General features: G+C 44.8%; 1 protein-coding gene across 3 annotated transcripts in view; it reads right to left on the reverse strand.

Annotated features, from left to right (window-relative positions):
* The window catches only part of LOC134548838 (protein Aster-C-like), a 51,321-nt gene extending 42,913 nt beyond the window's left edge, over positions 1-8,408 (reverse strand). For 2 of the 3 annotated variants that reach the window (XM_063393968.1, XM_063393967.1), the window contains exons 1-2: positions 8,007-8,408; positions 6,623-6,751 (exon numbers count right to left, since the gene is read on the reverse strand). In XM_063393968.1, the coding sequence (XP_063250038.1) occupies positions 6,623-6,751; positions 8,007-8,264 (387 nt within the window). In that variant the 5' untranslated portion in view covers positions 8,265-8,408. The remainder of the gene's footprint in view (positions 1-6,622; positions 6,752-8,006) is intronic. The other variant, XM_063393970.1, reaches the window with a different exon arrangement.
* Positions 8,409-12,646: the final 4,238 nt, after the last annotated feature.

The raw sequence follows: 12,646 nt of genomic DNA on the forward strand, positions 1-12,646 counted from the left end.
AGATGTCCCAATGTCAGATTTATTCAGCATTCTCATCAACACCTCCCTAGCTAGCAATAACATCTTTGAACCTGGTAGTATAACTATTTCTATCATGCCCCTGACCAGAAACTATATCTCATGTAGCCTCAGAGAAACCAGAAACCAGATCTCACAAGCCAAGGTCACAAGGCTCTTGACTGCCCAACTCATTCTCATTTTAGAGAAAAGTTGTGGATCTGTGCCTGCTTTCTTGACTTCATAAATTCAGCATTCAAGCATTCTTATAGTTCTATTTTTTCAGTAATTTATCTACCCCATGAAGATTTAACAAAAAGGAAAAAGGTAAATCAAAATATAACAACAAAGTCCTGTGATACATCAGCTTCTAAAACAAACTTAACACAAATAAAGCAAGTGTGCTTGGATGAGCTCTGCACTTACTATCTTAACATCATACTTGAGGTGAGTTTGTCATACTCCAGTACAAAAGTACCCTTTAGCTCAAATCAATCTGTCTACTCCCTAGGCTAATTTTGTGTCTTGTAACTATGTTGTCCACGTTTCAACAGCCATAGATGTACTAAGTATTATGATGCAATGGCAATTAAAAGCTCACCTGAGATTATTTCCTTTTGGATACCAAATGCATTCCTTTCTGAACAGCAGTTTCATCTGACTCACATTTGTTTTTACAGCACGTGTGTGTAGCAAGTGTTACTGGTTGAGAACAGCTGTTTTTTTACCTGATCTTTCACTGCAGGCTGCCCAAGTAATACAAAAAAATTCAACCTGCCTGTCTTTAGACTTTTTTGATCCATTTAACAAACACAGGGGAAATCCACATGTTTTCAGTGTGAAGAAAAATGCCTTGTACAATAAAGAAACCACAAGACAACTTCTCAACTCATCTTCCTTACCTGCAACAAAGTCCCACCAAGATTATCTGATGCCAAAGTAGCCAAATACAGAAGAAAATGAACAGCACACCTCAGATGGACACTTCCCTCCTTACCCTGCCAGTAAAATCTGTCTCTCTGTAACTGCATCTCTGATCTGCGCTTAAGTTTAATAACAGTGCCCAAACAAGGATGAGAAAACAACATCATGAAGGAAACAGTCACCAAGGTAGTAATTCCCTTTGGTGCCATTTAGTTTTCAGCAACTCATAAAAGGATACATAAATACTTTCGATCAGGACTACAGTGAAAACCTGGAGGAGCATATTAAACCACAACACTACAGAGTTAACAATGCAGGAGTGACTGTGGCCAATTACATAAACTGCTTTGCTGTAAATTACTCTGGCCATCTCATTAAGCCTGCCAGTAGCCCTGCACTTGAAATTCCATGGAAAGTGGCACTCACCAAGCAATTGCCCCGACTTCTGCTCCTGGCTGCTGCTAATGACTTAATACACCAGAAAACAATCACATCTTGCACCGTTTTATCTACCTGTCTTCTTTCCCTCTCCTTATGTACAAGTGGTTCACCCATAGCAGACCTGAAAAAGGCAATGCTACACCACTGCCTGTTTGCAGAAATACAAGTTGTAAACAAACAACAAAAGCAAAAAAAATAAAGATTTAAAAACCATATTCCCATCTCCTAGAGCTGACTTTTAAAGTTCTCATTCTACAACTTAGGGACTTCCCTTTCATTAAAAGGGTATCAGTATTCCAACTCCATGCAGATTTCCTGGACCATGTTGCATTTCTGATGTTTTGCTCCCAGTGACTAGAATAAAATAAGTAAATGAAAGAAATCTGAAGTGTTTTCTTTCTGACCTATTATACTTAATCTTTAGCTTCTAGACTAATCTGTATGTGTATAGTAATAATTCATGTTATATAGAACTACTTACTGCCACAGCTGGCAAAAGCTTATTTTGACATGGCACCACTGTCAATCTTTGTTCAGAACTGGTTAAAATTTATGATAACCAGATCTATCTCAGTGCTCAGTCTGGAGCTGCACCAACAGAAATAAAGACATTCCCAGCATGAAAATAAGGGAGAAAAATCCCTTTAGCCTAATCACAAGGCTATGTGTCATTAACGTTCAAGTGTTGGTTAGAACTGCAGTTTGTCTTCCTACCAGGTTAAAACACTGCTGCTGAATATCAGTGCTATCACAGGGCTGAAAAAAGCCACCTGTTTCTGGACATTGCAGGTGGGTAAACAAACAACATGCCAGTCCTACAATTACAGTGAAAGCTATTTGTACTAAAGTTAGGGCATTAAAAAAACCCAAAACCAAGTCAAATAAACAAAAGCCCAACCAACAAAACACCAAAATGCAGCATTAATGTGCTTAAAGGCTTTTACTCTCTTTGTAGACCTATAGCAATTAATTGAGCCAATTCTCATCCTCCTTAGCAGACTGCTTCATACCAGCAAATAAAAAGGAGGCTAAAAATCCTCTTCCAATGTCAAGAGAATTGATGTATCTCCTCCACATCCCAAACATTTGGAGGCACAGATAAGGAGAAGCAGCATACCAAGTATACAAGCTACTGTCACAAGGCCTCAAATATCAGCACCCAAAACAATTACCACTTCAGCCAGCCCGGTAAGCCATTCCAAAAGTGGTGTAAGTCTTCAGAGGAAGGTGGAAGGAGGATTCAAACAACTATAGATACAAGAAATATTTCATTTAACCCTACCAGTCTTGGCCCTCAAAGTGCCTCAATTTGTGTCTGTGCTTCAATAAGTTATCTTCCAACTGGGATACATCTCTGCATCCCTCCTTGTGCAGGTTTGAGTCATATATGCTTACTGTATTCTTGCCATATATATTGTCACACACTCCCAGACTAGTTCTTTCTTGTAGAAACCAGATCCGTGCATGTAAAAACTCAAAATACTTTCTCAATCTTGTGCAACCTCAGTTGCTCTTATATTATGAAAAGTAAAAGGCTTATTTTCATTTTTCACTGTATCAATTATTTGCTTCTATTTTCAAACTCCTTCACACTGACCAACTCTTTAAACTGGCACTATGCTCCAATCAACTGCCTTTTCAAAGCCTCTTTTATTATCTGCTTTCCAACACCTCCTTGACACCTCACATTTCCAAATCTTTAAAGAAGCCTCCCAGATACAAGCAATTTTCTGAGAGGCTCATTTGACTTCCACTCATTCCACCTACCTTTTCATTCCAAGGGAAGGACTTACTTTTTTGGGTTTTTTTTCCACAGGCATTCTTCTTATTGTTGACATACATGAACTTGCTTTGACTGTTCATTAATATAAACTAGAATTCCCAGACACAACACCCTCACTTTAGATGCAAGGATCCTTTTCATTAGCTTCCTCATTCACCTTTACCTTCTTCACTATGGTAGGAAAATACTTAAAGCTTTCACAGGTGCCTTCTTCCAAGGATATTAAATGGAACCATATTTCAGTATAAAGGGCATAAAAAAGGATAAAAAGGTAAATTCAGAATCCTCAGATGGAGCTTCCAGATATAACATAATTTTCAATCATCTTTCACTTTCATCATCTATTTGCAGTTGTCAGAACTGGGACTATTTAATCAACTGGAGATAAAAGCTGTACAGTTTCTAGTGGAGAGAGAAAGACCCAAGAATAAACTTGTAAGCAATCTTGTTTTCTTCTTCCAGTGAGTTTACAGAAGTCCAGCTTTGTCCACCACCAGGTGGGGAGAAAAAAAAAAAAAAAAAAACCAAAAAATATCCCATGACACACCATCAGCCTTAAAAATAGCAGTTAGTAAAACTATCAGTTCAAGAATCACTTCAAGGAGAAAACTATTTCTCAAAAATTATTCAATAAAGAGATCCAAAGTATTATTTTTTTTGAGAGACACGAAAAATTCCACACAGTAGGATACTCCTCTTCCTTCCCTGATAATTTTTCAGCTACCCTTGCTTCTCCCCACTCACCATAGCCAGGAGAGAGATTGTGTCCCAGAGGCTGCCAGCCCTAGCCTGCTGCTAATTACTTGTGCTCCCAGCACCTATTGAGCACTCATGATACCTGGCCTGACTTCCAGAGGCATGGCACAACTGCCTACTCCCACTCAATCCAGGAAAAATTGAAGTCAAACCAGTCAGGCTCTAACATCCACATTTGGTTTCTGTCATCAGCAAAACAAGAGTACGTCACCCTCAGAAGAAATGAATCCTTGGAGCAAACCTAAGTTGCTGGAAACAGGCAGCCTCTCCAAGCAAATAACCCTGGCAACAAAGCTGATTCCTGGATGCTACCACAGGCTAGTCCTGCTGAAATCCCTCCATTCTACTGACTCAGGAGTGGGAACAAGCAGAACAGGTCCCCACCTGCCACAGGACACTAAGATCATCTTTGTCAAATGTTAGTGACACATGCTTCGCACACTGCAACAAGCTGCCTTCTTTGCTATCACCTACACATTTACTATGACTCAGAATTTTGGGAATTTCAACAATTTGTTTTTAATAGTCAGCAGCTGATCATCAACTGTGCAAGCTAGTGAAACATTTTCTGTCAAGAAGAGCAAGGAGAGATGCCAATGACATAACATTAAAAAAAAAAATCTTAATTTTCACCTTGAATTTGTGACTTCCTGGTTCTTGCTGCTTTACAGTTCAGTTGCCTTGAGGCTGAGAAAACAAGCACCATGGCTTCCTACAACCAGACTGGTATAGGCTTTTAAAACTAATCAGTGACAGACGGTAAGGCTGCAACATTTCCAGCCGCAGCATTATCTTACAAGAGGGAAGTATTTACACAATTACTTGGTTTTAACTGCAAGGTCATATTTGCAGAACCAGATAAACACCAACATCAAACACATACAAAGGTTTTGGAGTATAAATCAGACAGAAGATAATCATTTAATGATATGGAAAACACCTCACACAGCAGCTGCCACTGCACTGAAGAATCCCACTCCCCTGAAGTTACAGGCACACATTACTACAGGAAGCAGAGAGTGGCACTGTGAGGACACAAAATATCCTGCAGTGTGCAGGCTCAAAGCTCTGCTCAAAGGAACTTCAAGCCTCCAGCATGTGTCTCAAACCTAAGAATGCAATGCCAATAGCACAGCTGCATTCTCCATATAGCATACTTAAATGACTTTACTTTCAATCACCAGGCCTATCAAGGAAATACTGAGTTGTTAACTACACGTCCAACAACCTGACACCAAGACCCAAACAGGTTTATTCCTTGCACAAAATACCACCTGCATGAGTGGTTGTGCACAAACCATCAAGCATTAGTTTACACAGTCTAATCTGCCACCTAACAAGAGCACAGCTGGCACTTACAGTGTCTGCACAGCACGGCTTCCTATCGACTCCAGTGCAGAGACACAGCTGGGCACAGGCAGGACAGCCCGGGGCCACCCCTGTCCCTGCAGGGATAGTGAAGAAAATACTGAACACCCCAAGAACTCACTCTAGCAACACAAGTCTAAAACCTGCTGGGATTTTACTAGGCCTGTCCCATTTCCACTGGTTCCAGATTACTACTGCTCTGCTTAAGAGTACTCTTGCTCTTGGAGGGGATTTATCCTATGGCCTGAGATGCGAAAAGAGATATCCTGACCACTAGGACATCTACTTGTGAAGAGGAATGCTGAAAACATACAAGCTAGATTTATAAACAAGGAGTTGGGAAATCTGATCCCCCCTTCTGCTCACAGCTCTGCCATGGATTCCTCCTGGCCTTCACCAGTCACTCAATCTTTCACCTGCTAAGCACAACGAGCACTGGGATGACCTCATCAGGAGAAGGACACGCTAGACCAGACAATGTTCCTAGGAGCTGAAGCACACGGATGTTCTGAGGACACCTGATACAGCACCTGAGTCAGATTCCCTTCCTCACAGCTCTGGCACTCTGTGTCTCCCACATGATCAGCTGTTACCATGCCTGTGGCTCCATGCACATGTGGCCTCCTTTCTTATCAAACAATCACAATCCACGCACCAAATTAACTGCAAAACATACACTCCAAGTCTGCACACACACATTTACCTTCTCCCAAGACATTAAAAAAAAAAACCCACTACCAAAAGAAAAGTACTGAAATAAGCACTTGTTATTACACACTCTGCCTTCAGTCAGGCATTTCCTCGGACAGGAAAAAACTTAAAGGCAGAAATTCTTTTCTTTCTTATCCACAAATTCAATTTTTACAGAAGACACAGGAAACTTATTTACTCTTGTGGAAAACAAATATGTTCACTTGACAAAAACACTAGGAATGTAATTCAGAACCACAAACCACCACTAAGAATCAAAATTCAGCCCTTATGCTTAAAAGGCCATCAGAGCATCAAAAAATGTCTTTCTATAAGCATAAGAAACACTGGGTGGGTTCGTGCCAGGAACTGGGAGACAGGACTGGGCACAGAAGCAACAAGTTCTGTCACTAACTTGATCCCTGACATCAGATAAACAACTTCACCCCCTCTCAGTCTCACCTTACACTTTAGTAAGCCAGTAATGATAAAATTACCTGCCTCACTACATGGGTGGAGAACACTTTACTAATTCATGACTACAAAGCAACTCGAGAACTATGGATATAAAGCTTGTACATATACACACATATGTAAATTAAAACAGACATGTATTATATTTAAAAATTGAGACCAAGTTAGAACAGAGCTAAGACACATTACCCAAAAGCTCCAGTCAGCACTCCAGCTATACTGAGAAGGACCCTGCATTTTCTCTGTGCATGAATTAAGAGTCTCCTCTGGCTCAGCAAGCAGCTGGTTAATAAGACCATGATCCACTTCATGAACTTCCTGTGAACAAAGAAGTAAGGTATGTGATCCAGCAGTGGTGGAGAAAGGTGAAACACAACAGTTAGTCCATTTAACAGCTGTATATTAAAAGAAACCTGACGTGGTAGTTTTCACCAAGGTGAGTGGCATGGAAACTTCCCACTGACAGCTTTTTCACTGGTTATTTTTTGTCCCCTAGACTATACTATATTTAATTATATTTTACACCTTTTAGCAAAGTATTTTATTTGCACTGCAGCCTCCCAACTCGCATATTGGAGCTGCACAGATACTTAGAACTGAAATAATATCAACATGAGACAACAGTGCCTAACATGCAGCACATCTCAGGAACCTGTGAGACCTTTCAAAGCTCGAGAAAGGTCATACAGGTGTAGCATTTTTACTAGAGGACTGACATATGTTATTATAATACTGATACTTCAAGTGCTTATACTTACTGTTAGTTACACTATGAATTGTATATAAATACAATTACATACAATTGTATATATTTACATACAATTTATGTGTACAGTTATATACCAAATATTCAAACACTTTAGAGACAAATAATTTGACTCATGTCAGTTACTATTAAAATAACAAGCAGCACTGTTTTCTAATTCTGTAGCACTCTCCCTTGTTATCAGTATTCTTTGCTTTGGAAGTCAGTTTTCTTTATGAAGGGAAACTGAGCCACAGAATGTCACTTTTTGCCATCCCACCCAGCAAACGGGACAAAACCAGCCCGGGGCCCTAACGAGGAACCCCGCCTGTACTACCGGACCAGCCGGGATGAGGCAACGCTGGGTTTCAACTCCAGCTCAGAACCGAGACGGTGTTGGGCCACCCCGGGGTGCGCACCCTCGCCCAGCGCCGCCCCGGGGCCGCGGCCCGGGCTGGGGACAGGCTGCGGAGGGGACAGCGGGGCAAAGGCACAGACACTCCGGGCTACGTGCTGTGAGAGCAGAGCTGCCCCCGCACTCGCTGCAACCTCCACCAGTTGCTGCTGGCCCGCTCCCTCCCCTCCTAAACGCCGGGGTTCGGCGGCTGCCCGGCAACCCCGCAGCCGCCTCCCCGCTGGGAGCCCAGACCGGCCCTGCGGGCACCCCTCACCGGGGAGCCCCGACGGGCACCCTGCCCCCGGCCGCGCCTCGCCCCAAAAACTTTCGGGGAGGTGCGTGGGGACGGCCGAGCTTCCCGGCGCTGCCCGCGGGGCCGCGCCGCCGGGGCCCGCCCGGGAAGGGAGCGGGGCTGCCGCCCCCGCACCTACCTGCGCGGCCCGCCGCCGGCCCGGGGGGCGGCGGGGCGGCGGCCGGGGGCACGGAGCCCGCCGGAGGGGCGGGCAGGGAGCGCGGAGCGCGGCGCTTACCATGGAGGGGGGCGAGGGCCGCGCGGCGCCCTCAGCTGCCACGGCGGGGCCGCGGCCGCCATTTAAAGGGGCCGGCGCCGGCCGCGCCGCCGGCCCGCGGCGGGAGGAGGTTGCCAGGGGCGAGCGGCGCCGCTGCTGCCGGGGAGGGGGAGCCGTCATGGGGGGCGGAGGGCGCCGCGGCGCCCCCGGTCCTCTCCTGGTCCGGCCGCGGCGGCCTCTCTGCGGCGTCCGCAAGGGTTAACTGGGAAGCCTCCGCGCCGGTGGAAAGTTTGAGGGCTGTAGTAGGAAAAAACTCGCGGCTGCTGCGGGAGGAGGGGGGCGGCGTTCGCTGCCGCCTGCCCGGGGGTGAGTCCCGCGCCCGTAGCCCTCGGTGAGCGCAGCCGGTTGCGGAGCGCCCGGGCAGCACAACGGCCCCGAGCCCCGAATTCGCGGCGTTCGGCGGAAAACACTGCCCAGAGGCCGCTCCGGGGGGAGAGGGGCAAGGCTGGCTGCGGGCCGAGCGGAGGATGAGGTGACATAAAAGGAGACAGCGAGGGGGGTTTCACCCCAGGAAACCCTGGGTCTCATTTTTGAGGCTGCCGAGCAGCGCCGAGTGGTTTCTGCCCCAAACTGAGCACCCGGAGGGATCCTCAAGGCAGGAGACCCAACCAGAGCGATGATGGCTCGCAGATTTGTGCCCTCAGCTCACCTCACAGGAAAAAGAAGAGCCCTATGAGGTGCAAAGAAATCACATTGCTGGGTAGTTGGCTGGTAGATTATGAAAATCGATGGATGGATGGATGGATGAAGCAGCCACCTGTGACAACGCTATTTCCTCCTGCTGTCCCCTTTCTCTCTATCTCTTCCCCAGGAAATGTGTGGAGGCTCCCCCTGGACATCTCAGGTTCCTGTGATACCTACTCACTGCTACATTAGAAAGTCCCCATGGGTGACACTCCCTCCCAGCTGTTGGCCCAGACAGGACAGCGTTAATGCAAGCAGCAGCAAGTCTCCAAAATTTACAAGAGAGTATAAAAAAGAATGTGTGTTTTGTTTCATTTTTGTTCCTTGCTTTCTTGATTTGCACCTGAAACTTGATTTGGGGGCTTTTTTCAACAACTTTCAGGGTACCAGTTTATTTTTCTTTTTGTCCAAAAACTGAATCATATTGGGTTATCCATGTGGGAGAAGTTTCATGTTCAGCTGCTGGCTGCCAGCAACACAAACCAACCCCCTTTGTATTCCCTCAGTTAAAAGCTGGCTGACCTGGCACTTTGGCTCAGGCACGACCTACTTACTGGAGGATTCACAAGAAAATTGCTAGTTCCAGATGACATGAACATAAATAGCATTTGCAGGAACAATGGTGGTATGTCCATCACAACACACTTGAAGGGGTTTTTTGAAGCACACCAGGTACTTGGGCTTAAGTCAGACAGTGTTTGGATTGCCTTTGGTTCAGATCCATCTTCGCACGCTGACTCCTCTGACACGCAGTCACAATCTGCATTCTAAACCAGTAACTCAGTCCAAAATCCTCTGAATCTACCACGTCCCTTCGATTCTACTGGTTATTCCCTCCTCAAACTCTTCATTTGTTTTGATTCCTCTTTTTCCTTTCATGGATATTTTGGCTTTGCTCACCAACACTTTGGCAGTACTTCCTTCAGAAGACCCTCACAAACTTCCATCTTCCCTCTGAAGTGCTCAGTTGGTCCCAGTTCCATTCCTAATATGATTCCAGCCTGGTAATTAGAGGTCTTCCCACTTTCCCAAGCCATTTCAGAGAAGTATTTGCCTCCCAGGTTCCTTTACCCATAGTCCCTCATACTATGGTTCCTTTAACCATAACCTATCCTGCTTTCACTGATTCCACTGCTTTGGGATCTGCACACCAAAGCTAAAGTGACAGCTGGTGACTCCAGGAATGGGCCATTGCTCCTGACATCATTTGGTCTGCGAAGTTTTGCGAATCAAGTATGAGTCTTTTTTGCTTTCAAATGCAAAGGAAAGCAGAAATACTCAAGCCTCCCTCAGCTGCGTTGTGCTTTAAGAGTTATGGAATTGAGTCTTTACTGGATACTCAAAACACAATTCCAATATCTGTGGAGTTTTGAAGATAGCAGGATCATTAGATAAAGTGTGCCATAATCCCTAATCCTGTAGATGAGGAAAGAGGTCAGACAAGTGGTGACAGCAGCCCATGCTTTGTACAGGCGTAGCACAGCTGGCAGGGCTGGGTGGTACAGGTGAGGCTTGGAGCTGCTGTAGCTCCTCTCACAGAGTCCTGCTCTGTGTGGGCCTTGTATAAACACAGACTAATTCAGAGCACCCCTCCTGGTTTTGCAGATAGGCTGCCCTCTCCAGCAGTTTTGCCCTCCACCCAAGTTGCATGAACAAGCTCTACTTAAATATAAGTAGAGTTTAGGTAGTCAACGTTTGATGAAAAAGGATTTGTTCTGCACTGAAAAAAACTCCACTTTGTATAAACACCAGGTGCATATAGCCACAAAGATACTGAGTTTCTGAAATTTCCTTTTGTGGTGCATTAGAAAATTAAACCAATGCTCTTTGTGTCCTCACCATCACTTGGGAGGGTTTCAGCAGAAGAGAGGTCTCCTTTCTATTCGCAGCCCAAAGTTGTGGTTTATACAAGCCTAAAGTGAAAAACAATGTAATATCTTCCCTCTGCTCTCAGAGCATTTTTGACATGTTCTCAAAGAGAGAGCAGAACAGCCACGGGGGAACTAATTGTTGTCACTTGCAATGTGGCTCTCATCCAGGGAGCAGGCAGAGCACTGTGAGCTCAAAGCTGTGGTAACTTTAGTAAGTGTGACATTCACTGGGCAGAATGTGAGGTCCTGTTGCTATAATACACACGTAGTTTTTACCCGTACTACCAGAGGGAGAGATGGTGAGGCCATGTACTTCAGCAACCATGAGCCAGCACACTGGGAAACTCTATAGATCTGCAGTGTCTTCATTCATCTTCTTCTTGGTGGTGGGTGAGTACCAAGCCACCTTCCTTAATTAGAAGAAATATAGGTTGTTCTTGGAGCTTGCTTGAGAAGTTATCTTTTTTTTTTTTTACCTTTCTCTTTATATACTTTCCTGTTCATCTAATATAAATGTTCAGAAAGAGTGTGTTTGCCTGTCCTTTCCCAGATGTGTATTGTTATTCCTAGAAGCTTCATTTCTATTTTGTTCCTCCGATGTATTAGCCACCAGTTACTGTCACAAGGTAGTTATTCATATCCATTTGTGAAAGCCAACCTCAGCCCAGGGAAAAAGTCATATAAATTAAGAGATATTTAAGATCAATGTGCAGTCATTGATCACTTGATCATAGATGTCTGGGAGCTGGATACAGCTTGTAAAGCATCTTCGCAGCACCAGCACGGCATGAGTGTGAAGCTGAGCTCTAAAGCAAACAAAACCATCTGAAAGACAGTAATTTCATCAGGAGAGGATATTTTTGTGGGTTGGAAATTGAGCCCTGTTTGCCCTCAACCCCTCCTCCAGCTACTGATTGTGAATAAAGGAGAGGAGATTAAACTGGAAAGGCAGAATTCTGCACTGACCTCCACGCACCATTTTGGTTCCCCCATGCTGTTGGCAGCTGGCAGAAGCTTTCAGGGTGCTCAGATTTACTCCAGGCATCAAAGACTTAAGTGAGGCTCCAGGACAGGAAGAGAGTGCTGCTGTATTTTATTCTTTCCTTTTGTCCCCCAGGGCTCCTCTAGCCTGCTTTGCACATTTGAATTCATCACTTACAGGTTGATATGGCCTTACATGGGGAAGTATAGACCTGCAGATTACGTAGAGGGGAGGCTGAGGGCTTTAGTAGGTGCCCTATTAGTGCTGCCAAATGTGGAGCACTTTGCCATATTACAGGGAGTCCCAGAGACCTTTCTCCCCTTGTGGCTGAAAACTGGACCCGAGCTAAGGACTTCATATGACCATGACCTATTAGATCATCTAATCGTTTGTCCAGGTCTAGACAAGGTCATCCATGCTGCATTTCTCTGTACCCTGTCTAGCTCAAGTGCTTTCACCACAAAGCCTTGCATTCCTCTCCATGGGCTTGGGCCCCACAACCCGCATGACAAGGGACCCACACATCACCCTGCTAATGAAGCAGTTGACTTAAAAAGAGCTTTGAAGCAGAGTCAGCAAAGCATTTGGCATGGTATGCTCCCAGATGCCGAAACGATAAGGGCATTGTGTAATTGAATACCAGTGAACTAATATGTTCCAGTTTCGCAGCCTTAAAAAATAAAAAGAAAGAAAAGAACGGGAGAAAAATAGAGGTAATGCTGTAACCTTTTCGGTGAAACCCCCAAAGAGAGTTGGGACAAAAGAGGGCAGCCTACTCCTCTCCTAATTTTCCTAAATCATTTTTAATTTTCCCAATTAAGTCACATGATTTGTATTGGATCAAAGATGTGGAATAAAACCAGACCAGTTATTTCATGATAGGAGATGCGTATAAAACTCATGATGAACGGAGGCAACTTCAAAGCACATTGTTCCTACTCAGTTACATTCTCTGTGCCACTAAG

The sequence above is a fragment of the Prinia subflava genome, chromosome 3 (assembly GCF_021018805.1).
Source record: "Prinia subflava isolate CZ2003 ecotype Zambia chromosome 3, Cam_Psub_1.2, whole genome shotgun sequence".
Classification (NCBI taxonomy): Eukaryota; Metazoa; Chordata; class Aves; order Passeriformes; family Cisticolidae; genus Prinia; species Prinia subflava.